Raw genomic sequence first — 27,787 nt, 5'->3', positions numbered from 1 at the left:
CAGACATGGGGAAAGGGGAGTGAAAAAGAAAGCCATACATTGAGAGAACTGACCCTTTTCCAATACATTCTTTTCAGTGATAAAAACAAACCCTGGAGAGGAGGTGTCCATCAAACCTAGAAAGGCTGTCTCTGGGAAAAGGCCAAATCATTAATCTGTCCCTAAACAAATCCTTTCCAGATACCAACCACTGATTCCAGGCTCTTCATCCTGTCCAGTAAGATAAATCCCAGAGACTGATTGCTGACCCCACACTCCCTTCCATTTTGTCCAGTAAAATAGACCCCAAATTCCTGACTGCCCAAGCTGACACGCTCATTAATTGTCCTCTCAGTATAACCTACATAAGCCCAGTCTCCTCCTTTGTTCAGTGGCTCATTTTCCACCAGGAAAGTGGGTCCAACAGGGTCACCCCATTCCTGCCCACCCTGTTCCTGCATAAAACTTCTTTCCTGAATAAAGAACTGATCTGTGAAGTTTGGTCCAGCCTGGTCTTTTTGTGGTAACACTCAGAACCAAACCAAACTAAACCAAACCAAAACTAAAACAAACCAAAACTACAAACAACAACAAACCTAAAGGGTAAGGATAGAATGTGTTTGCCATTCGGCAACTGGATTTTCTAGGACAATCCCAACACCGTGACTCCTTTAAGAACTGAATGTGAAAAAGTATAACATAGTGGTTAAGAACAGGGATTCTGGAGTTAGACTGCTTGGATTTGAATGATCTGCCAGTTTTTAGCTGTCTAACCTTAAATACTTAATTCCTCTCTGATTCAACCACATAATGCAAAACGGGAATATTGTTCTTGTTTTGGTGAAGATTGAATTAAAAGATGTAAAACGCTTGCCAGGCAGCTGGTAAGCGTTTTCTAAGTATCAACTATTATTAAATTTGTTAATATTAAGCCTGTGACTCTCCTGAAAAGACAAATCAGAAATGTCTTGGGTCAATCCACGTGCCTTTTGCCTTAGTAAACACAAAGGACAATTCTAATTCAACAGTAAGAATAGGGATAGGTAGATAGGGAAAACTCGAGGCTCAGGTTTTAGCATATTGAGGTCGGATCCAGATCCAGAAATTATTCATTTTTGCCCTTTCTGGGATCCAAGCACCTTCAATGTACACTGGGCTTTGAAGGTAAATACTTGTCTCCTCAGAGCTCTCTGACTTCAGAGGGAACACCTTCTTATTTTTTTTACCCAACGTAAGTAAGGTGCAGCAATGTGTCAAACACATTGGAATGCAGAAACCCCAAGCCGCTGGACAGCTTCGTGCGCAGGCGCAGCTGGCGCTCAAGCGGTCTTCGGTCGGCGCGTGACAGTCGTGCGTTTCGCGCTACCCCCAACTGCGCAGGCGCGCGGCCGTACGCGACCCTCCCCACCCCCCGCGAGCACGTGCGCGTCCGCGCGGCTCACATTTCGTCAGAGGGCGCGCGCCCTGGAAAATTCCACTCCCGAGCTAGCTCCACCCTATGCGCCTTCTCTCCTATCTCACACTTTTCTCGCTGAGCCCGCATCCCGGCTGCCTTTGCGTGAACAAAATGGCAGCTCCCATGCCTCGGGGGTTGTCTTGCTTATCCAAAGCTTTGGGATGGTGGTCTCGGCAGGTGGGTAGGGACAGGACGGATAGGACGCTAGGGATTGAAGGAGGATAGGATAGGGGGGGATACTTTTTGTGCAGTTGTTCTTGGTGCCGCTGGGCGTTGCGAGCCAGATCAAGATTGGGGAAAAGTTTGAGGTGGACGAGATCCCCTTAGGTGACTCGGTAACCTGCTAGGGAGATCCTGTGCGGGTCCGTAAGGTCAAGTGAATTGCGGGAATTAGGTCCCTTCGGTTTGGATTGGGTCTGTCTGGAGGGACGTGTTAAAGGGAAAAGAAGTGGCGCCCTGGCTGTGGGCCTGCTTCTTTTAGATTCTTATGCATAGCCTAGATTGAATAGTTGCTGGAAGGGTGACCTGTATTCCCGGCGACTCCGGAGGCTGAGCCTGGAGGATTCCAAGTTTCGAGACGAGTTACAGAAATTTAGCGAAGCCCAAAGCAACTTACGGAGACCCTCTCTCAAAGTAAAAAAGGCCTGGAGATGTGATTTGGTAAAGCGACCCTGGGTTCAATCCAATACAAAAAAAAGTAGCTGGAAAGGAGGGAGTCCTTTATTGTCACTGCACCTTCCTGAGCAGATCTCATAATCAGAGTGAGCAGGTCACCAGGCCTTTAAAAGAGTTTATAGTTCATTTGGGAGCTAGAATGACAGAATAAAGTTTCTGGTGAGATTCCTGGTAGAGTGAGCAAATGTAATCTGTGTAAATGTGGAGAGGGTGTCAAGAAGAGAACTTTGCTTATATTTCACTTATAGCGTTCCACTCATATGGGTATTGGGTTGATATTAAAGTTCCTCATCAGACTGAAAGATCTTTGAAAGTGGATACTTTGCTTTAATCAACTTTGCATCTGGTAGTATTATGGAATGTACTAGAGGAAAGCCTTCAGTAAACAAATGTTGAGTGATGTTAATAAAAGTTGCTAACTGGAGTCTGATAAGAGATGTCCCTAGGTATTAAGGCATTAATGCATTTTCTCCATTATAATTGTTTTATAATTGTTCTGAAACAGTCTTTGGTTATAACTTTTCTTTAAGGCTTTTTGAGTATAGATTTTTCTCCAGGTTACCTATATTCTAATCTGTCCCTTACATTTCAGTCAGTCCTGGTGACTCAGTCTACAACTGTAGTTCCAGTAAGAACTAAAAAACGTTTCACACCCCCTACTTATGAACCCAAATACAAAACGGAGAAGGAGTTTCTAGAACATGCCCGGAAAGCAGGATTGGTTATTCCCCCAGAACGTTTGGAACGTCCCATACATCTGGCCTGTACAGGTGAGGTGCAATATTTCTGGGACCCTGACCCAATCCCCTACTATCAGAGATCTTTCTGGAACTTGGAATGACTTGAACTAACATTGATACATTAAATTAACCAGTAAATCAATTCATTCTCAATAATGATTTATTTTATATACATTATATTTCACAAAATGATTTTTGATCTTGTTTTCACGGTATTTCTAGAAAGCAAATGTGAAATTTCCACATTTGGTAGAAATAGAAACAGGCTCTAACAGAAAACTAGTTATTTTGTTTTTTTTCTAGTATTACATGGTTCCCTGTATGTGGAAGTCTATTTTGATTGGTTTACTTTGTATCCAGACTCCTTCCCAATTTTATATGACCAGAAGATGACTTTTTATGATTCTTCTAACACTTTCTTAGTTTTCTTGTCTCCTTTACAGCTGGTATCTTTGATGCTTATGTTCCTCCTGAGGGTGATGCTCGAATGTCATCTCTTTCAAAGGAAGGACTGAAGCAGAGAACTGAGCGATTGAAGAAAAATGCAGCCTCACAATTGTCGTAGGTGTCGGAGACAATTATGGGTCCATATTCAAATAGAAATTTCTTTCTTTTTTTTTTTTTTTGTGGTGCTGGGGATTTGAACCCAGGGACTTGTGCTTAGCAAGGCATGCACTCTACCAACTGAGCTATATCCCCAACCCAGAAATTCCTTATAGTTACTTTATCCCAGAGATGCCTTTTGGGTTAATTGGGTTGAGTAAAACTCTTAATAATTTGGCAGTATTGTCTTCCTCTGTTATAGAGTTTATATTTAATGCAGAATAATGTGGGCATTCTGAGACTTAAGATCTCAGCCTTTCATTACATCAGGTAAGGCGTTGACTTTGTAATATGTGAACCCTTTTGTGATCACATATTTAACATTTTTAAGTAGAAATAAAGGCAGCATATTTATTTAAGAAGTACCTTAAAGAGTAAAAACTTCAAAGAGTAAGAAAAGTCAAAGAAGGGTCAAAAGATATCTGTTATAGGGAACTAATTGGGACTTAAGGAGCAGGATCTTGAATTTCTTTCTTAGTTGAAAGGACAAAATCACTTAGTATTTGTCACTCTGAATCTAAATTATAGGTGCTTTGGGATTATGTATAGGTTTATGAGTACAAGTACATTAAGTCAGTGTTAGATTTTCACATGGCCATGACTTACTTCCTAAACACAGATCTTATCATGTCACCTTCTCTGCTTCAAACTCTTGTGGTTCCCCATAAAATCCAGATTTCTTCAGTGATTGGCAAGACTTTTATAATCTGACCTTCACCTCCTCGCTCTCTTTTGTGTATGTGTGTGGTGCTGGGGATTGAACCCAGGGCCTTGTGCATGCAAGGCAAGCACTCTACCAACTGAGCAAAACCCCAGCCCTCCTTGCTTCCTTTTCTATCATCTTTTGCCCCTTGTTCCATTTTTCTCATCCTAAATTTCAGCATTTCTGAACTTATTGCCAATTCCTTAGAGTTCTATGTTGTACCTCTGTCTTTGCACATTTTCTTTCTTTTACCTGACCACCACCCCCCTAGGAACAATTCATTCCTTAAGACCCATTTCAAGCGTAGTATCTGCTGTTAGGCCTTCCCTAACTCTTTTTAGTGCTGCCTTTGCTTTAATTGTAACTGCACACTTACACTAAATTCCTCTAATAACTGTACTGCTAATATTTTTCTCTTGAACCATGGAGTCCCTGATTATGATAATGAACAAAACACACGTGATTTTTTCCATGAAGTTACTATGCTAGGAAGGCAAACAGTCATTAGAAATACTGGTTACGTACAATTAAATAATTATAGATAAGCTGAAGTATGAGTGCTGTGGGAGCATATGACAGGGAAAGATGACAATCTGGCAGAGAAGGGAAGGCTTCCCTGAGGAAATGACATTTTAAAGTTGGGACCTAAAGGATTCTTTGGAGTTAACTGGATGGAGGAGGGTAGCTGGGAATGGCATTCTAGGGAGACAGAACAGTACAAGCAAGGCTCTGTATTGAAAAAAAAAGTATTGAAAGGGTATTGGTTTTTGCCAGATGCCACTCCATCCCCACCCTATAATGTGGATTGAACCCAGGGATACTACCACTGAGCTTCATCCCTAACCTTTTATTTTATTTTTTTACATTTTTAAATTTTGAGACGGATTCTCCCTAGTTGTCCAATCTAGCCTCAAACTTGATAATCTGCCTCAGCCTCCCAAGTAGCAGGGATTATAGACATGTACCACCAACTGTCAAATGCTTTTTCTGTGTCTATTGAGGTGATAGTATGATACTTGTTTTTATTTTGTCCATATGGTATATTACATTAATTAATGTTCAAATGTTAAGCCAACATTGCTTCCTGGAATATATTCCACTGGATGGTTTTCCTTATTCTTTGAATATAGTAATGCGTTAGGTTCCCTATTTATATTATTGTAACTGAAAATGCTGTTGACATATGAATCATATATTACTTTATGACTATTTTTTGTTTCCTACATAATTTTTTTTCCTGAAAGTTGTGTTTTTATTTTGCTCATTTGCTTAAGGAACCTGTACTTATGTAAATCTCCTCTCATTGCATTTAAAACATTAAGTGTTTTATTAATTTCATCCACTTCAAGAAATCCCTCCTGGAGCCTATCTATTTCAGTCTTGGTTGGTTGCTCTTTAGGCCCCACCGTACATCTTGGGATCTACTTAAGTCAACAGCCTAATATTCCTTTTGTTTCTCTTGTGTTGTAGTCCCGTTTCTTGAATCCTGTGTCTTTCCTTTTAATGTTTTGTTTGTTTGTATTTTTTTTTTTTTGGTTTTGGCTTGGTTTTTTTGCTTTTTTGTGATGGGATCTCTGTTTCCCGGACTGGCCTTGAACTCACCATTCCTTTGCCTCAGCTTCCTGAGTTGCTGGGATTACAGGCACACACTACTGCTCCTGGCTAGTGGTTCATTTTTTACTTTGATGACATATTCTCCAGCAGCTTCCTAAGAAACAGTATATTGGGTGCTGGGGTTGTAGCTTAGTGGTGCACTGCTTGCCTAGCACATGTGAGACACTGGGTTCGATCCTCAGCCCCACATAAAAATAAATAAATAAAGATACTGTGTCCATTTACAATTAGAATATTTTTAAAAAAGAGAAACAATGCATAGTTAATAAATGAGATCTTGCAACTATAAAAAATAAATCTTTCTGGACATGGTGGTTTATGCCTATAATCCCAGCAACTCAGGAGGCTGAGACAGGAGGATTGCAAATTCAAAGCCAGCCTCACCAACTTAGCAAGGCTGTAAGCAACTTACTGAGACCCTGTCTCAATAAAAAGGGCTGTAAGGGATGTGGCTTATTGATTAAGTGCCCCTCTGTTCACTCCCCAGTACTCAAAGGAAAAATAAATCATTCTTTTACTCTCCCACTTTATTTATAATTTTCTCAGATATAAAATTCTGGGCTAGATATATATTTTTTCTCAATTAAAAGTACTGTTCTGGAGCTGGGGATGTAGCTCAGTATATAGCACTTGCCTAACATGCGTGGCCCTGGGTTCAGTCCCAACTACTGGGGGAATTAAAAATACTGCTTCACTTCGCCTGCTAGTGCACACCTATAAACCTAGTGACTCAGGAGGCTGAGGCAGGAGGATTGCAAGTTCGAGGCCAGCAACTTAGCAAGATCCTATCTTAAAAAATGAAAGAAAAGGGCTGTGTAGCTCTGTGGTAGAGCATCCCTGGGTTCAATCGCCAGTACAAAAAGTACCGCTCCATTGTGACTCTGGAAGCTTTGTATGAAAACTGTTTGATCATCTGTCCTTTCTTCTTTCATTCTTTCTTCCTTTCTTCCTTTCCCTCCCTCCCTCCCACTTTCTTCCTTCCTTCCTTCCTACCTTCTTACCATTCTACCTTCCTTTCCTTGGGATTGAACCAGGGACTCATCTTCTAGCTTCTGGCTTGTTCTTTTTTGTTTGTTTGTTTTTTAATATATTTATTTATTTATTTTATTATTTTATGTGGTGCTGAGGATTGAATCCAGTGTCTCACATGTGCAAGGCAAGCACTCTACCGCTGAGCTCTGACTTGTTCTTTATTTCTTAATGCTCATCGGATAATTTTTTTTCAATCCCAGAATTCTAAAATCTCACTTTGAGAAGCCTTGAATGATTGATTTGAGAATTTGAGGGTTGAATTTACAGGAATTGACACATTCAAAAATTAATTATTAATGAGCAGACACTAATGGAGGTTAATGTAAGCTAGGAGTTATGGGAATTGTGTGAAACCTTCTTTATAATGATTTTCATGCTTAATTTTACAGAATCCGGAAGATAAAAGAATTTGATGCTAATTTTAAAACAAAGGACTTCCCTGAAAAAGCTAAGGATATTTTCATTGAAGCTCACCTTTGTCTAAACAAGTAAGTGAACTCCCTATCTTGTACATGATTGTTCTCAGTAGCCATTATTCTAGGCATTTTTTTGTACATATTTTTTTCCTTTTCCGCCAGGTGAAAGTTCTAGAGTGAGGGGCTGGGGTTGTGGCTCATTTGGTAGAGTGCTTGCCTGGCATGTGTGAGGCACTGGGTTTGATTCTTGGCACAATAAATAAGTAAGTAAATAAATAGATATAAAATAAAGATCCATTGACAACCAAAAATAAGATGAGTTCTAGAGTAAAACAGCTTGCAATGTGGAAAATAATTAGTGACTCGAGCAATATTTTGCTTCTCTCCTGTTTCTACAAGTTTTTACCACTTGGTCTGTCTCAGTTTCACCTGCAAGTGTTGGGACTTCTGAAATGACTTCTGTTTTCACCCCATCTGATTCCTTTTTGTTCATTTGTCTTATGTATGTACATTTTCTTTCCTTAGTTATTTCGAATTAGTTTCTTTGGAAAATTTAAAACTTTTTAAATTTCATTCAACCAAGGATATTTTAACTCCTTCCTTCCTTCCTTCCTCTCCTTCCTCTCCTTCCTCTCATTCCTCTCCTTCCTTCCTCTCCTTCCTTCCCTCCTTCCCTCCTTCCCTCCCTCCCTTTCACAGAGTCTTGCTAAGTTGCCCAGGCAGACCTCAAACTTGTAGTTCCTCTTACCATAGCCTTCCAAGTAGCTGGAATTAGGGCTGGGGAGATAGCTCAGTTGGTAGAGTGCTTGCTTTGCAAGCACAAGGCCATGGGTTCAATCCCCAGTACCAAAAAAAAAAAAAAAAAAAAAGTAGCTGGAATTACAGGTATAGACCATCATGCCTGCCAGAACACTTTTATTTTATTTTATCTTTGGTACCAGGGATTGAACTCAAAGGCAATCACTTAATCAGTGAGCCACATCCCCAACACTTTTTTGTATTTTATTTAGAGACAGGGTCTCACTGAGTTGCTTAGGGCTTCATTAAGTTGCTGAGGCCGACTTTGAATTCACGATCCTCCTGAGCCACTGGGATTATAGGTGTCTGCCACCGCACCCAGGAAACATTTTAATTTTAATCACTTTCTTATCCCCCTTCCATGTTATTGTGGTCTAATTTTTTAGTTCTGTTTCCTTTTTATTTACTTTCATTTTTTGTTTACTTCCCCTGCCCAAACCTGAAAGAATGCCTTCCTTCCTTCTTTCATAATTTCTATGAGCATTTTGAAGATGTAATCTTTTGGATATTGCTGTTTCTATTGGAAAATTAGCTATTTTTTCTAATTGTTTCTCTGAAGCTAGTTTCTTTTTATCTGCTTTTAAGATTGTTTTCTCTCCCTTGGGTATTAAGCAGTTCATTGTGATGTACTTACAGTTGTGTATGTGTGTAATTTTTTTTTTTTAAACAGACACATTTTGATTCATTGTACACAAATGGGGTACACTTTTCATTTCTATGGTTGTACACAATGTAGATTCACACCATTTATGTAATCATACATATATATAGGGTAATACTGTTTCATTCTACTGTTTTTCCCTCCCCACCCTCCCCACCCCTTTTTCCTCTTCACCATCCAAAGTTAGTTCCTTCATTCTTCTCTTCCCCCCATCACCCCACCTCATTATATATTGTTATGCACTTATCAGAGAAAACATTCGGCCTTTGGTTTTTTGGGCTTGGCCTATTTCACTTGGTATGATATTTTCCAACTTCATCCATTTACCAGCAAATGCCATAATTTTATTCTTCTTTATGGCTGAGTAATATTCCATTGTGTATATATATCACAGTTTCTTTATCCATTCGTCATTGAAGGATATCTAGGTTGGTTCCACAATCTAGCTATTGTGAATTGAGCTGTTGTGAACATTGATGTGGCTGCATCACTGTAGTATGCTGATTTTAAGTCCTTTGGGTATAAACTGAGGAGTGGGTTAGCTGGGTCAAATGGTGGGTCCATTCCAGGTTTTCTGAGGAATCTCCATACTGCTTTCCAGAGTGACTGCACCAATTTGCAACTCCACCAGCAATGTACGAGTGTGCCTTTTTCCCCACATCCACACCAACATTTATAATTGCTTGCCTTCTTGGTAATAGCCATTCTAATTGGAATAAGATGAAATCTTAGAGTGGTTTTAATTTGCATTTCTCTAGTTACTAGGGATGATGAGCACTTTTTCATATATTTGTTGATCACACCTGTATATCTTCTTCTGTGAAGTGTCTCCCTGTTTCCTTAGCCCATTTATTGATTGGGTTCTTTGTATTTTGGGTGTAAAGTTTTTTAAGTTCTTTATAAACTTTGGAGATGAGTGCTCTGTCTGAAGTGTGTGTGGAAAAGATTTTCTCCCACTCTGTAGGCTCTCTTTTCACATTATTGATTGTTTCCTGTGCTGAGAAAAAACTTTTTAAAGTTTTAAAAACTTGTTAGTTAAAAGTTTAAACTTTTAAAGTTTAAAGTTTTTAAAACTTTTTTAGTTTGAATCTGCCCCATTTATAGATTCTTGCTTTTATTTCTTACACTATGGGGCTCTTGTTAAGGAAGTCTTGTCCTAAGCCAACGTGATGAAGATTCGGGCCTACGTTTTCCTCTATTTGGTGAAGGGTCTCAGGTCTAATTCCTAGATCCTTGATCCATTTGGAGCTGAGTTTTGTACAGGGTGAGAGATAAGGGTTTAATTTCATTTTACTGCATGTGGATTTCCAGTTTTCAAAGCACCATTTGTTGAAGAGGCTGTCTTTTCTCCATTGTAAATTTTTGACACCTTTATTTAGTATAAGGTTACTGTACTTATGTGGGTATGTCTTCGTGTCTTCTATCCTGTACCATTGATCTACCTGTCTATTTTGGTGTCAGTACCATGCCGTTTTTGTTACTATTGCTCTATAGTAGAGTTTAAAGTCTGGTTTAGTGATACCTCCTGCGTCACTCTTCCTGCCCAGGATTGCTTTGGTTCTTCTGGGTCTTTTGTTCTTCCAGACGAACTTCATGATTGCTTTTTCTGTTTCTATGAGAAATGTCATAGGGATTTTAATTGGAATTGTGTTAAATCTGTATAGCGCCTTTGGAAGTAGGGCCATTTTGATAATATTAAAAGAACATGGGAGATCTTTCCATCTTCTAAGGTCTTCCTCAATTTCTTTCTTCAGTGTTTTGTAGTTTTCATTGTAGAGATCTTTCACCTCTTTGGTTAGATTGATTCCCAAGTATTTTATTTTTTTTGAGGCTATTGCAAATGGAGTTGTTTTCCTCATTTCCCTTTCAGATGTTTCATCACTTACGTATAAAAATGCTTTAGATTTATGCATTTTGATTTTATATCCTGCTATTTTGCTGAATTCATTTATAAGGTCTAGAAGTTTTCTGGAGGAGTTTTTTGAATCCTCTAAATAGAGAATCATGTCATCAGCAAATAGTGACGGCTTGAGTTCCTCTTTTCCTATTCATATCTCTTTAGTTTCTTAAGTCTAATTGCTCTGGCTAGTATTTCAAGTACAATGTTGAATAGAAGTGGTGAAAGAGGGCATCCCTGTCTTGTTCCCATTTTTAAAGGGAATACTTTCAGTTTTTCTCCATTAAGAATGATGTTGGCCGTGGGCTTAGCATAAATAGCCTTTACAATGTTCAGGTGTGTTCCTAGTATCCCTATTTTTTCTAGTGTTTTAAGCATGAAGGAGTGTTGTATTTTGTTGAACGCTTTTTCTGTGTCAGTTGAAATAACCGTATGATTCTTATTCTTAAGTCTATTGACATGATGGATTACATTTATTGATTTACAGATTTTGAACCAACCTTGCATTCCCGGGATGAACCCCACTTGATTGTGGCACACTATCTTGTTAATGTGTTTTTGGATATGGTTTGCCAGTATTTTGTTAAGGATCTTTGTGTCTATATTCATCAAGGATATTGGTTTAAAATTTTCTTTCCTTGATGTGTCTTTGCCTGGTTTGGGTATGAGGATGATATTAGCTTCATAGAATGAGTTTGGTAGGGTTCCCTCCATTTCTATTTCCTGGAATACTTTTAGAAGTTTTGGATGAGTTCTTCTTTGAAGGTTTTGTAGAACTCAGTGAGAATCCGTCTGGTCCTGTGCTTTTCTTGGTTGGTAGGCTTTTGATGACTTCTTCTATTTCATTGATTGATATTCATCTGTTTAAATTGCGTATGTCCTCCTGGTTCAGTTTGGGAGGATCATACGTCTCTAGAAATTTGTTGACGTCTTCAGTATTTTCTATTTTGTTGGAATATAGATTTTCAGAGTTATGTTATGTATTTGGTGTCTGTTGTGATATTTCCTTTTTCATCATGAATTTTAGTAATTTGAGTTTTCTCTCTTTTTCTCTTTGTTAGTGTGGCTGAGGGTTTGTCTATTTTGTTTTTCAAAGAACCAACTTTTTGTTTTGTCATTTTTTTTTTAACTGTTTCTTTTGTTTCAATTTCATTGATTTCAGCTCTGATTCTAATTATTTCCTATCTTCTACTACTTTTGGTGTTGTTCTGTTCTTTTTCTAGGGCTTTGAGCTATAATGTTAGGTCATTTAGTTGTTGACTTTTTATTCTTTTCCTGAATGTGCTCCATGCAATGAATTTTCCTCTTAGTACTGCTTTTATAGTGTCCCAGAGATTTTGATATGTTGTGCCGTTGTTCTCATTTACCTCTAAGAATTTTTTTTATCTACTCCCTGATGTTTTCTGTTATCCATGCTTCATTCAATAACATATTATTTAGTCTCCAGGTGTTGGAGTAATTTCTGTTTTTTATTTTGTCACTGATTTCTAATTTCATTCCATTATGATCTGATAGAACACAAGGCAGTATCTCTATTTTTTTGCATTTACTAAGGGCTGCTTTGTGGCATAACATATGGTCTATTTTCGAGAAGGTTCCATGTGCTGCTGAGAAGAAAGTGAATTCGCTTGTTGATGGATGGAATATTCTGTATATATCTGTTAAGTCTAAGTTATTGATTGTGTTATTGAGTTCTATAGTTTCTTTGTTTAGTTTTTGTTTGGAAGTTCTATCCAGTGGTGACAGCGGTGTGTTAAAGTCACCCAGAATTATTGCATTGTGGTCTATTTGATTCCTGGAATTGAGAAGGATTTGTTTGATGTACATGGATGCACTGTTGTTTGAGGCATAAATATTTACGATCATCATGTCTTCCTGATTTATGGTTCCCTTAAGCAGTATGAAATGTCCTTCTTTATCCCTTCTGACTAACTTTGGCTTGAAGTCTCCTTCATCTGAAATAGGGATGGAAACCCCCACTTTTTTACTGAGTTCGTATGTGTGGTAGGTTTTTTCCCATCCTTTCACCTTTAGTCTGTGGATGTCTTTTTCTATGAGATGAGTCTCTTGAAGGCAGCACATTGTTGGGTCTTTCTTTTTAATCTATTCTGCCAGTCTGTGTCTTCTGATTGATGAGTTTAGGCCTTTAACATTCAGGATTATTATTGAGATATGATTTGTATTACCAGTCATTTGGGCTTATTTTTGGTTTTTAACTTGACTTGGTTTCTCTTTTTTTTTTTTTTTTTTTTTTTTGCAGTACTGGGGATCAAACTCAGGGCCTTGTGCTTGTGAGGCAAGCACTTTACCAGCTGAGCTATCTCCCCAGCCCCTGGTTTCTCCTTTGAATGGATTTTCCTTTAAGGTAGTTCCTCCCTTTGCTGACCTACATTGTTGTTTTTCATTTCCTCCTCATGGAATATTTTGTTCAGAATATTCTGTGGCACAGGCTTTTTTTTTTTTTTTTTAAATTGTAAACAAATGGGATACATGTTGTTTCTCTGTACATGGCGTAAAGGCATACCATTTGTGTAATCATAAATTTACGTAGGGTAATGTTGTTTGATTCATTCTGTTATTTTTTTTCCCTCCCCCCTACCCCTCCCACCCCTCCCACCCCTCTTTTCCCTCTATACAGTCCTTCCTTCCTCCATTCTTGTCCCCCTCCCTAACCCTAACTCTAACCCTAACACTAACCCCTCCCACCCTCCATTATGTGTCATCATCCACTTATTAGCGATATCATTCGTCCTTTGTTTTTTTGAGATTGGCTTATCTCACTTAGCATGATATTCTCCAATTTCATCCATTTGCCTGCAAATGCCATAATTTTATCATTCTTTATGGCTGAGTAATATTCCATTGTATATATATACCACAGTTTCTTTATCCATTCATCAATTGAAGGACATCTAGGTGGTTCCACAATCTGGCTATTGTGAACTGAGCAGCTATGAACATTGATGTGGCTGTATCTCTGTAATATGCTGATTTTAAGTCCTTTGGGTATAGGCCAAGGAGTTGTGGCACAGGCTTTCTATTTGTAAATTCTTTTAACTTTTGTTTATCATGGAAGGATTTTATTTTGTCTTCAAATCTGAAGGTTAGTTTTGCTGGGTATAGGATTCTTGGTTGGCAACCATGTATTTTCAGAGCTTGAAATATGTTGTTCCAGGCTCTTCTAGCTTTTAGAATCTGGGTTGAGAAATCTGCTGATATCCGTATTGGTTTCCCCCTATATGTAATCTGATGCTTTTCTTTCACAGCCTTCAAAATCCTATCCTTATTTTGTATGTTAGGCATTTTCATTATAATGTGCCTTGGTGTGGATCTGTTGTGAGTTTGTGCATTTGGTTTTCTGTAAGCCTTTTGTAAATTGATTTTCCATTTCATTCTTCAGACTTGAGAAATTTTCTGATATTATTTCATTGAATAGGTTGTTCATTTCTTTGGTTTGTATCTTTGTGCCTTCCTCAATCCCGATAGTTCTTAAATTTGGTCTTTTCATGATGTCCCATAGTTCTTGGAAATTCTGTTCATGGTTTCTTACCATCTTCTCCGTTTGGGCAACTTTATTTTCAAGATTAAATATTTTGTCTTCATTGTCTGAGGTTCTGTCTTCCGAGTGGTCTAGTCTGTTGGTGATGCTTTCCATTGAGTTTTTTAGTTGGTTTATTTCCTTCATTTCAAGGATTTCTGTTTGGTTTTTTTGAGAATCTCTTTTTGTTGAAATGATCTTTTGCTTTCTGCAATTGCTCTTTCAGCTGCTTATTGTTGTGATCATTCATTGCCTGCATTTGCTCTCTTATCTCATCCTTTGCTTCACAAATCATTTTAATCAAGTATAATCTGAAGTCCTTTTCTGACATTTCTTCTATCATACTGTCACTGAATTCTATTAATATAGAATCTAGATTTGTTTGGATCATTTTCTTCCCTTGTTTTTTCATCTTGTTCATGTATCTTCCCCTCTAGCAGTGCAGATCTGGGGTATTGCAGTTCCCCCCATAGGCTTATAGCGACCCTATAGTTTTACAAAATCTTTTCTTTAAGGGGGGAGATCAATATTAGCAGTGCCTTGTTCAGACAGTGTGCAACTTGAAACCAAATAGCTCCTATGAGGACATTAACAATACTGTCATAATAAACAGAATGAGTTCAATTATTATCTTCAGTAAAACAAATAGATTTGCAATAAGGTCTACAGTTTCTTTCTTTTTTTTTTTTTTCATGGTGCTGGGGATTGAACTCAGGGCCTTGTGCTTGCAAGGCAAGCACTCTACCAACTGAGCTATCTCCCCAGCCCAGGTCTACAGTTTCTAATGGAGGACAGAGAGGATGCGGAGGGGTGTAGGATGTAACTGTTAATGGGGTAAGAAAAGAATATATAGAAGTTCTAGATCATAGAAAGATGATAGAAAGTTCTAGATCATAGTCAAAAGAAGTTGGTTGTTAGCATGGGCAAAGGGAGAAAGAGACTCTGAGGGAACAGGTAAACAAAAGGAAAAGAGAGCAAGAAAAGTAAAGAAATAAAAACTTAAAATTTTTGAATAAGGAGAAAAAAGAAAATGTACACTATAACAGACAGTCATGTAGTATTCACACCTCCCAGTCTTCAGTAGCCTGATGCATGAGAGGTACCTGACAATGAGCTTCCAGTCTCTAGCAGGAGTCTCAGGATGGAATTTGCCCCACCTAAAGATGGGAGATACAACTTCCAGGATTATTTAAGATGGCTGCTCTGGCTTCCAAATGTGTTGGCAAATAGGGGTTGCAGCTTGGGGTATGGGCAGAATTGACTGGAGGTCCTGGAGGTGGGGTGTGGTCATTCTGGTTGCGGGATCCTGGAGGTGGGGTGCAATCAGTCAGTCTGGGGGTCCTGGTAGTAGGGCGCAGTCAGTTGATGTGAGGGTGCCAGAAACAGGGAGTGATCGGTCGGGCTGAGGGATCCTGGAGATGGGACTCAGTCAGTCCGGCCAGGGGTCCTACAAGTCCTGGCTGTTGTCTCAAAATGGCGGCAACCACGTGTAACCAAACCTGCAGGTACTGCGACGGTGGACTTCCAGGCAACAGCAGGCAGCTGGTACTCCACTGGTGGTCTGTGGTCAGTCTGTGTATCTTTATTCTCGTGTATATTCCTATTGGTTTTTAAATATTGGGGTGCTTTGTCAGTGTTCGAAGATTCTCAGATTATCTCTGCAAATGTTGCTTTTGCTCTACTTTTTCATCTCCTTGTGTGATTTTGAATAGACATATGTTTCAGCTTTTTGCTATATGCTAAATGTGTTTTAGAAGGCTCTTTTTCATATTTTTCCAGTCACTTTTTCTACTTTTACATCTTAAGCCAGATTATTTCCTGATCTATCTTTCTGTCCTCTTTTTACTTGTATTTAATTTGCTGTTAAACTTAGCTTGATTTTTCTTTTCCACTTGATTTTCTTTTAAAATCAGTGCCCAGTTTCTTTGCTAAAATTTTCCATCCTATCATCTAATTTATTTTATTTTGTTTGATTTTTTTTTTTTTTTTTTTTTTTTTTTTAAGAGGCAGGGTCTTGATGTGTTGCCCAAGCTAGCCTTGAATTCCTGGATTCAAATGATCCTTCTGCCTCAGTCACTCCCTGTGCTCCCTGCCCCAGGTAGCTAGGATTATAGATGCACACCTCTCTTGTTACCTAACTTCTTTTCTTTCTCTCACTCTTTTTTGTTACTGGGGATTGAACCCAGGGGTGCTCTGCCACTAATCTATGTTCCCAGCCCTTTTTTATTTTTAATTTTGAGACAGAGTTTTGCTAAGTTGTTTAGGGCCTCAACCTCCCAAACTTCTGGGATTATAGGCATGTGCCACTGTGCCTGACCCTAATTTCTTTTCTTTTCTTTTCTTTTTTTCTTTCTTTCTTTTTTTTTTTTTCAAGAATGAAAGGAATAGGTTTTTTTTCAAGTGAGAAGAGAAGACACAAAAAGAGACAGAACTCCCACAGAGCAAGAGGGGACCTAATAGCAGGTTGCTCCTAAATTCTTAAACATATTAATTACATTTATTTATAAATCTCTGGTAATTACACAATCTGTATCGGCTGTAGATTAAACAAGTATTTTCAGTTGTGTCACCACCCCCCATCCTTTTTGATTTTTTTAAATTTTATTTTATTGTAAACAAATGGGATACATGTTGTTTCTCTGTTTCTACATGGCGTAAAGGCATACCATTTGTGTAATCATAAATTTACATAGAGTAATGCTGTTTGATTCATTTAGTTATTTTTTTCCCTTCCCCCCCCTCCCTCCCCTCTTTTCCCTCTATACAGTCCTTCCTTCCTCCATTCTTGCCCCCCTCCCTAACCCTAACTCTAACCCTAACACTAACCCCTCCCACCCTCCATTGTGTGTCATCATCCACTTATTAGCGATATCATTCGTCCTTTGTTTTTTTGAGATTGGCTTATCTCACTTAGCATGATATTCTCCAATTTCATCCATTTGCCTGCAAATGCCATAATTTTATCATTCTTTATGGCTGAGTAATATTCCATTGTATATATATATATACCACAATTTCTTTATCCATTCATCAATTGAAGGACATCTAGGTGGTTCCACAATCTGGCTATTGTGAACTGAGCAGCTATGAACATTGATGTGGCTGTATCTCTGTAATATGCTGATTTTAAGTCCTTTGGGTATAGGCCAAGGAGTGGGATAGCTGGGTCAAATGGTGGTTCCATTCCAAGTTTTCTAAGGAGTCTCCACACTGCTTTCCAGAGTGGCTGCACTAATTTGCAACCCCACCAGCAATGTATGAGTGTACCTTTCTCCCCACATCCTCGCCAACACCTGTTGTTGCTTGTATTCTTGATAATCGCTATTCTAATTGGGGTGAGATGGAATCTTAGGGTGGTTTTGATTTGCATTTCTCTTATTACTAGAGATGTTGAACGTTTTTCCATATGTTTGTTGATCCTTTTTGATTTTGATTTGTTGTTGTCTTTTGTATGCCTGCATTTTTCTAAAAAATAGTTTTTTGTATTTTGGTACTAGGGTGTGAGTCCAGGACCTTGTGCATGCTAAGTACATGCTCTAACCCTGATCTGTATACCCAGCCCTTTTAAATTTTGAGTTAGGGTTTTGCTCTTTTTCCCATGTTGACCTTGAACTTGGGACCCACCAGCATTAACCTCCTCAGTAGCTGGAATTATAGACCTGTACCACTTTACTCAGCCTTTTGTTGTTGTTGTTGTTGGATGAACCTTTATTTATTTTTATGTTGTACTGAGAATTGAACCCAGTGCCTCACACATGCTAGGCAAATACTCTATCACTGAGCCACAATCCCAGCCCACTCAGCCCTATTTTTTAAGAATCAAAAGATATGCCGGGTACTGTGGTGCACACCTGTAATCACAGCTACTTGGGAGACTGAGGCAGGAGGATCACTGGGGCTCAGGAGTTCTAGACCAGCTTGGACAACATGTATAGTAAAACCCTGTCTCCTAAAAAGAAGATGAATAAAAATCAAAGCTATAATTTAAAAAACTATACCTTTAGCTGGACGTGGTGGCACATACTTGTAATTCCATGACTCAGGAGGCTGAGACAGTAGATCACAAGTTTGAGGGCAGTTTCAGCAACTTAGCAAGGTCCAAAGCAACTTAATGAGACCCTGTATCAAAATAAAAAACCAAAAGGGCTATGGATGTGGCTCAGTAGTTAAATACCCCTGGGTTCAATCTATTTGTCTATCTTTGTATTTGTAGTAAAATATGCATAATATAAAATTTACCATTTTAACCATGTCAGTGTATAGTTCAGTGGTTGTTGCACCACCATTATCATTATTCATTTCTAGAATTTGCTCATCATCCCAAACAGAAACCTTATGGTCATTAAGCAATAATTACCCATTTTCCCTTCTCTCCGGCCCTTGTTAACCTCCATTCTGTTTTTTCTTTATGAATTTGCCTATTCAAAGGCTGTTTTGTGAATAATTGTGTACCTCCTAAAGTTTATATGTTGAAATCTTAACCCCCAAGGTAATGGTTTTAGGCTTTGGATCCTTAGGGAAGTGATCAAATTATGAGAACAGAGCACTTATTTATTTATTTTTTTTTAATATTTTTTAGTTGTCAATGGACATTTATTTATTGATTGATTTTTATGTGGTGCTGAGGATCGAACCCAGTGCCTCACACATGCCAGGCAAGAACTCTACCACTGAGCCACAACCCCAGCCCAACAGAGCACTTACGAATGGAATTAAGGCCTTTATAAAAGAGACCTGAGAGGACTTATTTGACCTTTTTGCCCTTTGAGGAGGATTTAGCAAGGAGGCATTATGTATGTGGAATGGGTCTGCACCAGACATTGAATTTGCCAGTGCCCTGATCTTGGACTTTCCAGTTTCCAAACTTGAGGAATAAATGTTGTTTATAAGCCCCCCAGTTTCTGGTCTTTTTGTTATAGCACCTCAGATGGGCTAAGACATTTAGGTACCTGACATTGGTAAAATCTTACAGTATTTGTTCTTTTGTAACTGGCTTATTTCACTTAGCATGTCTTCAGAGTTCATCCATATTGTAGCATGCGTCAGGCTCTCTAGTCACTGAGACTACAGGTACGCACCCATGCTACAGGTGTTAAACCCAGGGCCTTACCCTGCTAAATACACACTTGACCACTCCTTTTTAATGTGGGCATTTGCAACTCTGAGTTTTCTTCTTAGTATTACTTTTGCTGCATCCCATAGGTTTTGGTATGTTTTATTTTTTATTTGTCTCAGGGTATTTTGTGATATCCCTTGTCTTCTTTGACCCATCAGTTGTTTAAGAGTGGGCTATTTATTTCTGGATTACTTAATCATCCTTTATGCTGTCATAGTATCAGGTTACATTCTTTCCATTTTGATTTTTGGATCCCTCTTCCTTTCTTGCATTTGGGGAGTTCCTTTTTTTTCCTATAAATTAGACTTGCCTATTTAATAATACGTGTGCAGGTGATCCCTGACTTACAATGACTCAACTTAGGATTTTTTTTTTTTTTTTTTCATGATGGTGTGAAGATAATGCACATTATTCAAAGCCTTACTTTGAATTTTGAGTTTTGATCTTTCCTGGGTCATCAGTATGCAGTATGATTCTATCTCGTGATGATGGGCAGCTGCGGGGAAGCACCCATTCAGTACTCTATAGTATACTGTGTTTCCAAGCTACAAGATTTGTTAGGTGTATTAAGTGTGCCTTTGGCTTTAAGTATTTTCAGTTTATGATGGGTTTATCAGGACATGATCTAATCCTAAGTGAAGAAGCAGCCACTCTGCGTGCACGCGCGTGTGTATGTGTATCATATTTTATCTAACATTTCTAGATGTTTGTAGTGGGAGTAGTTTCATATTAGCTCAGTCTATTATGTTGCAGAAATGGATATCTTTTATTTTTCAGTGTAAGGTCTGTTCTAAAATTAAGTGACCTCAAACCAGGCATGATGGTGTGTCTACAGTCCTAACTACGTGGGAGTCTGAGCAGGAAAATCCCAATTTCAAGGCTAGCTCACGCAACAGAGGCAAGATACAAGACCCTTCCTCAAAATAAATTAAAAAAAGAAAACAAAATAAAATGAGACTAAGAGAGCTCATAGGAAATGAAATTTATTCCTCCTGAAAACTTCTAAGGTAGAATAGTAAATAGGAAGAGTTCATCAGAGGTGCCAGTCATGGTAGTCATCACGGCAGTTGTCACCACAACTCCATTTAGTTGAGTCCTATGGTGGGAGAAAGGACTTCTGGAATAGAGGTGGAAGAGAAGCAGATAGACGTGTTAGAACTAATCCCTTACCCAGTCTGGGATTAGAAAACAAGATTTTTCAAAGGGGACAAAGAGTTGAACTTCTTACAAATATTAAAGTTTGGCAGAAATGTCTTATGTGTACCTGAAAGAACCTAGCTTGTGGTCATAGGTTTATTTGAGATTCCTCAGTTAGGAATCTATCTGCAGAAGGTGGGACTTGCTGTTTGTTTTCTTTATTTTTTTATTTTTGTGGTATTTAGGATTGAACCCAGGGACTCTCTACCACTGAGTTACATCCCTAGCCCTTTTGTTATCTTGAGACAGGGTCTTGCTAAGTTGCTGAGGATCTTGTTGAGGTTCTCAGACTGACCTTGAACTTGTGATCCTTCTGCCCCAGCCTTCCAAGTCTCTGGGATTACTAATGTGCACCACCACACCTGGGGGGATGGTTATTTTTTGAGTAGGTTTAAAAATGAGAGTGTAAGATACAAGGCCAATCCCTTTGGTATTGATGTTGTGTGCGAGGTAAAAAGAGAAAGAAAAATTTCTTTTTTTCTTTTTGTGGTACTGGGAGTTGAACCCAGGGGTGCTCTACCACTGTGTTACATCCTCACTCTTTTTTTTTTTTTTTTTTAATATTTTCTTAGTTGTAGATGGACACAATACCTTTATTTTATTTATATATTTTTATGTGGTGCTGAAGATTGAACCCAGTGCCTCACACATTCTAGGCGAGTGCTCTACCTCTGAGCCACAGCCCTAGCCTCCTCACCCCTTCTTAAACTTTTTTTTTTTTGAGAAAGGGTATTGCTAAGTTGCTGAGGCTGTCCTTGAACTTGCTATCCTCCTGCCTCAGCCTCCTGAATCACTGGGATAACAGGTATGCACCACTGTGTCCAGCTTAAGATGAGCTATTGTTTATTATGTAGCTTGGACTTTGTTCTTCTTACCAACTTAGAGCAAAAATCAGTTCCCTTGTCCCAGGATGGGACCTTACCCATCTAAAGTATGTACAGTATTTCAGGGAAATTTCTTTCTGCTCTAGAGATTAAAACAATTTTACTGTGCTATTAGATCTCAAAATTTTCTGGCAAATTACATTATTGTTCATCTTTGTATCCCTAGAATTTAGCATATCATCTGGCTTACAATAGATGTCCAGAAAAATGTAAAAATGAATTGTTTTTCACTTTCAGGTCCATATTCAACTATCACACAAGGCATCGTAAGAGCAGGTGTCAGTGATATATCTCTTTCTTTCCTAGCTCAGACCATGACCGGCTTCATACCTTGGTAACTGAACACTGTTTTCCGGTAGGTTTTCATCCTTCTTAGAACTGCAGAGTACCTGAAGGGCAGAGCATGGATATCACCTCTGGGTTTTCTTATAAAGGATCAGTTTTTTGTTTTTCTTTTCAATTAATTCATTGTTTTGTTACCAGGAATTGAACCCAGGGGTGCTTAACCACTTCATTGGCACATCCCTACCCCTTTTTTATTGAGACAGAGCCTCAGTGAGTTGCTGAGGCTGGCTTTGAATTTGCAGTCCTCCTGCGACAGCCTCCTGAGCTGCTGAGATTACAGGCATGCACCGCTTCACCTGGCATGAGGATCAGATTTGAAAGTGTAGAAAAGTTTAAGGCACAAGCTTAAATTCTTTTATTTTTAGCTAAATGATAATGACTTGGTACAGAGTCTGGGAAGGTCCACAGCAAATGAGGAAAGGCAGAGTTCCTCAGCAAACAACACTGAAACCACAGGGTATAGATCCTTAAGTCACAGTAGGCTGTGTGAAGCCACACCTACACCTGTCTTCACTGCAGCAAAGCATTTAAGAAGGGTTCACAGGGCATATTTGGTAATGGGTCTTAGGTGCTTTTGGGGGCTTTCAAGAATAGGAGCTTTGAGATTCAGTTAGAGGTTCAAGAATAAGAACTTCATTTTCGTCAGGCCCAGTGGTGTACATCTGTAATTCCAGCAGCTTGGGAGGCTCAAGTAGGAGGATCCAAAGTTCTAGGTCAACCTCAGCAACTTAGTGAGGTTCTAAGCAACTGAGACCCTGTCTCTAAATAAAAAAATAGGGCTGGGGATATGGCTCAGTGACCGAGTGCCCCTGTGTTCAATACCTGGTACCAGGAAAAAAAAAAAAAGAATTTCAATTTCTACAAATTCAACTGCAGTTTCTATCTGTAGAACTTCAGTTTCTATCAGTCTCCCCAAGGACAAGTAGAGCTAATCTTAGTCTTAGTCTTAAGCTAGTCTTAGTGTTGAGCCCATAGGTCCTGGTGCAATTCCCTGGTGAGGGGGGAGGAGAAACATGCAGTCCACAGAAGTACATGCAGTAATTAATAGATTATGCAAGTGAATGAGAGGAAATATGGCTCATTGGGTATGCTGGCATGGTGCAGAATGCAGTTTTCACTGAAAGGGTCCTTAAGGTAGGTAGGTCTCAGGGTAGGTGATTTAGATGAAAAGAAAGTCATGGTGAGTTTGAGCAGGAGCTTAATCATGACTTGGGGTAAAAAAGGCACAGGAGAGCACTTGGTGGGAAACATTGCCTGTGGGCTGTAGTATTGCAGGAAGTGAGAGCAAGTGTGGCAGTACCAGCATCCCTGTAGGGAGGGGAAAACCCAGTTGAACTTGTTCTTCTCTGTCCTTAGGACATGGTCTGGGACACCAAGTATAAGACTATCCGCTGGTGCTTCGTAGAATCTTTGGAGCCAGCCCAGGTGGTGCAAGTTCGCTGCTCAAGTATGGTGAACCAGAGCAACGTGTATGGCCAGGTCACTGTACGCATGCACACGCGACAGGTAGAGTCACCGGTTTGCTTTCCTCCCAGTTTCTCTTCACTCTCAGGTTGGGAACCTGCCTCCGAAGTACTTAGTTCAGTACCAAGTACTTAGTTTAGGACTTAAGGTTCTTGTTTTTTTTTTTTTTTTTCCTGCAATGCTGGGGGTGGAACCCAGGGTCTCATGCATGCTAAGCAGGAGCTCTACCACTGAGCTACGTGCCCAGCTGAAGTACTGTAGGTTCTAAGGAAAGGTTCACCATGGTCTTCTTATTGTCGTTGCCCCTTCCAACTGCTAAATGTTAGCCCTACTAAGACATGTTATAAGGACATTCTCTCCCACCCTTCCTAGTGTTAACTCCATTCTATCCTTCCCCATCAAAGAATCTCTAAGAATAAAGTGTCAGCAGTTGATTTGTCAGTCTTAGATTCAGAATTCTGAAGATTTAAAAAAAAATTTTTGAATATATAAAAATTCTTGTTAAGATTATTTCAAGGGACGGGTATTGTGGCTCAGTGATAGAGCACTTGCCTAGCATGTATGAGGCACTGGGTTTGATCCTCAGCACCACATAAAAATAAATAAATAAAATAAAGGTATTGTGTCCATCTACAACTAAAAAAATTTTTTTTTAAATAATATTTCAAAAATGATTATATGGCAAAAAAACAAAAACCGGTCAGATTTACTTTCATCCTTACAGACTCTAGCGATTTATGATCGGTTTGGGCGATTGATGTATGGACAAGAAGATGTGCCTAAGGATGTCTTGGAGTATATTGTGTTTGAAAAACACCTGGTGAACCCCTATGGGAGCTGGAGAATGCATGGCAAGATCGTTCCTCCATGGGCGCCCCCTAAGCAGCCCATCCTTAAGGTAAGGAAACTTGCACAATTTAAGAAACCTGAGACAGGGGCTGGGAGTATAGCTCAGTACTTGCCAAACATGTACAAGGCCCTGGGTTTGATACTCAGCACCACAAAGAAAAAAGAGAACTCAGTCAATAGTTGGGCATCCTAAGTCCTCTTGGGCTCCACCTTAAGAGAGAGGGAAAGATGCAACAGCAGGGAAGAGGAACTCTTTGTTGTGGGGTGAGTAGATGTAGGGATGAAGACCTTCTGGGTAAGCCATGGTCTTGGCTGGTAGGTAACTCAGCCTACTATTCTTTCAGACGGTGATGATTCCTGGTCCCCAGATGGAACCATGGGAAAACTGTGAAGAGGCACAAGGAGAGGCCCTTAAGTCTCAGCTAGCCTAATGGCAATTTAGGCTTGGAAGTTGTGAAGTCATCCATCCAACTCCATCAGACCACCTGTTTCCTCTTGCCCGACTTGGATGTTTTCAGCAGACTCACTCTCACAACCATGTCTGATGGCTGGGCCCAGGTGGTTGGCCAGTATGCACAACCGTGGACCCTTTTCTTTTTAAAAACAGATGTCTAGCTTCTGAGGCTAGATGAAAGGCAGTATGTTTCAGTGAACAAACATCTGATACATTTTTTTTTTCACAGCAGAGACTGTGGGAGCAAACAGGCAACACTCTTTTGTAATCACTGGGCAGGGATCAGAGTTTGAAATAAAATGCTAGCAAAGTGTTGGACAAATTTTGGTGTTGTGCTTTGAGTGGTGACACACATCTGTAAACCCAGCAACTTGGGAGGCAAGAAGATTGCAAGTTTGAAGCCAACCTGGGCAACTTAGCAAGACCCTGTCTCAAAACTAAAAATAATGAAAAGGATTGGGGATGTAGCTCAATGGTAGAGTACCCCTGGGTTCAGGTTTTGTTTTTGTTTGGTGGATTCTGTACATTTCCCCCAGTTGAGATGGGGAACAGGCCAACCTTCAAGTGGCAGAAGTGGAAGACAAGCCTAGTTGTGAGTGATCTGACTTCTAGGAAATCCAGACTTGGGAGAATAATTAGTATTTATAAAATTAGGGTATCAGGGCTGGGGCTGTAGCTCCAGTGGCAGAGCACTTGTCTGGCATGTGTGAGGAACTGGGTTTGATCCTTAGCACCACATAGAAATAAATAAAGGCATACTGTGCATCTACAACTGCAAAAAAATAAAATTTTAATTAAAAATAAAATAGGATATCACTTAAGAGGGTCTTTTTCTCATACAAAGACTTATTGAATTAGCATTTATAGTTCATAGAAGAATATAAATCTAAAGAAATAATTAATCCCTCAGCTTTTGGATTGTGTTCTTAATTGGTGACTGCTTCCTGGTGTGACCCCAGGAAGTTTGGGAGGTGGCAAGGGCACTGAAGTGTTAATAATACATTTGGGGAATTCATCAGCAAGACTTGGTTGCCTGATTTCTAGCACCTCCTGGAGATGGCAACTATTATTTCCAGCCCAGAATTGGGAAGGTGAATGTACCAGAATATGAACCTGTGTCAAATAAAACAGCCCCACCCCTCCTTGTTCCTAAGGTCCAGTTGGGCTGTTAGGAGAAGGATGTGGGACTTACATGCTGTGTGTCCTGGGTTGTCTGAGTAATAACAAGTAAACTCACTTTCCCAGCAGTAAGCTTGGCTCATAGTGCTATTGCTTTCATCAGCTCAGTATGGGCTCCTTCTTTAAAATGGGACCTTTAATTGTCATATTTTCTTTTTTTCAAGCATAGAATTTTCTTTTTGGGGGGAGAGGGTACCAGGGACTGATCTCAGGGTCACTCAACCACTGAGCCACATCCTCAGTGCTATTTGGTATTTTATTTAGAGGCAGGGTCTCACTGAGTTGCTTAGTGCCTTACTTTTAGGGAGACTGGCTTTGAACTCTCGATCCTCCTGCCTCAGCCTCCCAAGCTGCTGGGATTACAGGTGTGCGCCACAGTGCCCAACCTAGAATTTTCTTTTTTAAGGAGTCTGTTACTTTTTTTTTCCCCCCAGAAATAGGGATCAAACCTAGAGCCTCACACGTATTAGGCCAGCACTCTACATCCCCAGCCTGTCTGTCACTTAAACTAAAAATTAAGCTGTTCTTATCTTGAAAGTACATTCCATAGAAACTGGAATCAGGTCAAAAATAAATAACCTGACTTTTCAGTCTCTCTGAAACTACCATTTCAGCAAAGCAGCAAACAGACTAGGTCTTGCTGGGCAAAATGGGTGTTTTTCCAACAGCTTTTGAGTGCTGACGATAGAAATAGTTGTATATGCTTAGGAAGGAAACGGCACTGATGGGCTAATACAAAGCAGCCACTCTCATCACATTACTTTAGTCTTGACCCGTTTGGCTTAAAATGTACATCACTCTGAAGCATTACTGCCCAAGTGAGGTTTGGTTGCATCCTATTTGCCTGAGCCCTGGATTAAGGCAAAATGAGAAGTGCTTTGAACAGGATCCACGGCCGGGGCGTATGGAGGAAGGGGAGGTAATCCTGGCAGAGGGAAGCAGAAAAACAAAAAAAGCACATTTAGTGGGTAAAAGTTCCATTGATTTCTCTTGAATGTGTAAAAACAGTTTTTCAGATAAGCTGTTTTATTCATAGATCTGTCTTGGGGTGTCTTTAGATAATCCTAAATAGCAGCCAAGCAATAACTGCCACCAGGGAACCAGAGGATAAGGGCAATTTTCATTTCCCCTTGGGATCAAATCCAGCTGAGCAAATGGTCCAGATGTGAAGGGTTTGACTAGAAGGACCAGGCAGAGACCATCTGCAGTGTCAGTTACATTTCTGGATACTGGTAGAGAATTAGTCAGATGACCTGAAAGTCCTGTAGGCTGCAGTGTTATTACCCTGGGCTTTGGAGCAGGCCCTGTTTTATCCTTATCTATCTTGTTCCTGTGCTGAAAAAGAAAATCACCATTATGAATAAGCTGGAGCCAACTGCAGTGGTTGAAAAAAAGCATTCTTTATTTTTCCCATGGTTTATTTCAAAAAGTGAATGTGGGGGCAACTTTGCTTTTCCCAGCTAGACCAGACCCAATGGGGTTGTTTTGGGGTGCATAGTTGGCAAAGTCCACATTAACTCAGAAACTGTAGGGTTAAGCAGTCAGGGCACAGAGCAACAACATACTTCAGTTACTGCCGTGCAAGCCAGGGTAAGTGGGGCGGGTGGGGGGGGGTTCAGTATGGGAACAAGGGCATTTGACCCCCAAAGAAGAGGAGATTACTCCATTTCTTTGCTCCTTTTTGAAAGTGGAGCACTTTGCTTCTTTTTCTGAGACACCCTATAACTTCTCAGAATCTTCACATGCAGAGTCGTTGTTTTCCTCCTGGGTATTTGGTCTTGTTTTGTCTTTTCTCCCAAGAATGACATACATACCTGAACTGTCAGAGATTGGGGCTTACTGCTATCTTGAGTGCCACTGCTAGTTGTGCCATGTTAGCCTGCCAGTTTCTACTGGCACCTCACCTCTGCCAATCCCAGGACTTCTTTGTATGTTTTTCTCCTTCCTCACTTTCCTTTGGTACTATCATCTAATGCCAGCACTCTGCTAGCACTGCTTAAGCAAGGGTAGCCTGAGCTCTGACTGTTGAGAGGAGAGAGCTAAGAAAGCAGCCTTTGTCCTAACACCAGGCCATTTCTTAGTCCTCTGGCTTCTCACCTGCCCGGGAGATTGCTCTTTCTGAGGGCAGAAGTCATTGGGAGTGCTGGCTGTAAACGACCCCTTTCCTTTGTAGGGCTCCTCTGGGAA

At 39.8% G+C, this 27,787-nt stretch overlaps 1 protein-coding gene across 1 annotated transcript; it reads left to right on the top strand.

Moving 5' to 3' along the window:
- Positions 1-1,480: 1,480 nt before the first annotated feature.
- Mrpl45 (mitochondrial ribosomal protein L45) lies at positions 1,481-24,757 on the top strand. The gene is made up of 8 exons (XM_047545652.1): positions 1,481-1,612; positions 2,703-2,880; positions 3,294-3,411; positions 7,192-7,290; positions 21,616-21,664; positions 23,011-23,160; positions 23,843-24,016; positions 24,312-24,757. Exons 1-8 carry the CDS (start codon positions 1,547-1,549, stop codon positions 24,396-24,398), a joined length of 921 nt encoding a protein of 306 aa, XP_047401608.1. The 5' UTR covers positions 1,481-1,546; the 3' UTR covers positions 24,399-24,757.
- Positions 24,758-27,787: the final 3,030 nt, after the last annotated feature.

This window comes from Sciurus carolinensis, chromosome 3 (assembly GCF_902686445.1).
Source record: "Sciurus carolinensis chromosome 3, mSciCar1.2, whole genome shotgun sequence".
Taxonomy (NCBI): domain Eukaryota; kingdom Metazoa; phylum Chordata; class Mammalia; order Rodentia; family Sciuridae; genus Sciurus; species Sciurus carolinensis.
This window is presented reverse-complemented; position numbering and strand designations above follow the sequence as displayed.

Bases quoted from the DNA above. Each gene is read 5' to 3' on its own strand.
- Mrpl45 (XM_047545652.1), top strand. From the start codon at position 1,547: ATGGCAGCTCCCATGCCTCGGGGGTTGTCTTGCTTATCCAAAGCTTTG. The intron at 2,881-3,293 runs GTGAGGTGCAAT...TCTCCTTTACAG, and splicing joins CATACATCTGGCCTGTACAG to CTGGTATCTTTGATGCTTAT. The intron at 3,412-7,191 runs GTAGGTGTCGGA...TTAATTTTACAG, and splicing joins AATGCAGCCTCACAATTGTC to AATCCGGAAGATAAAAGAAT.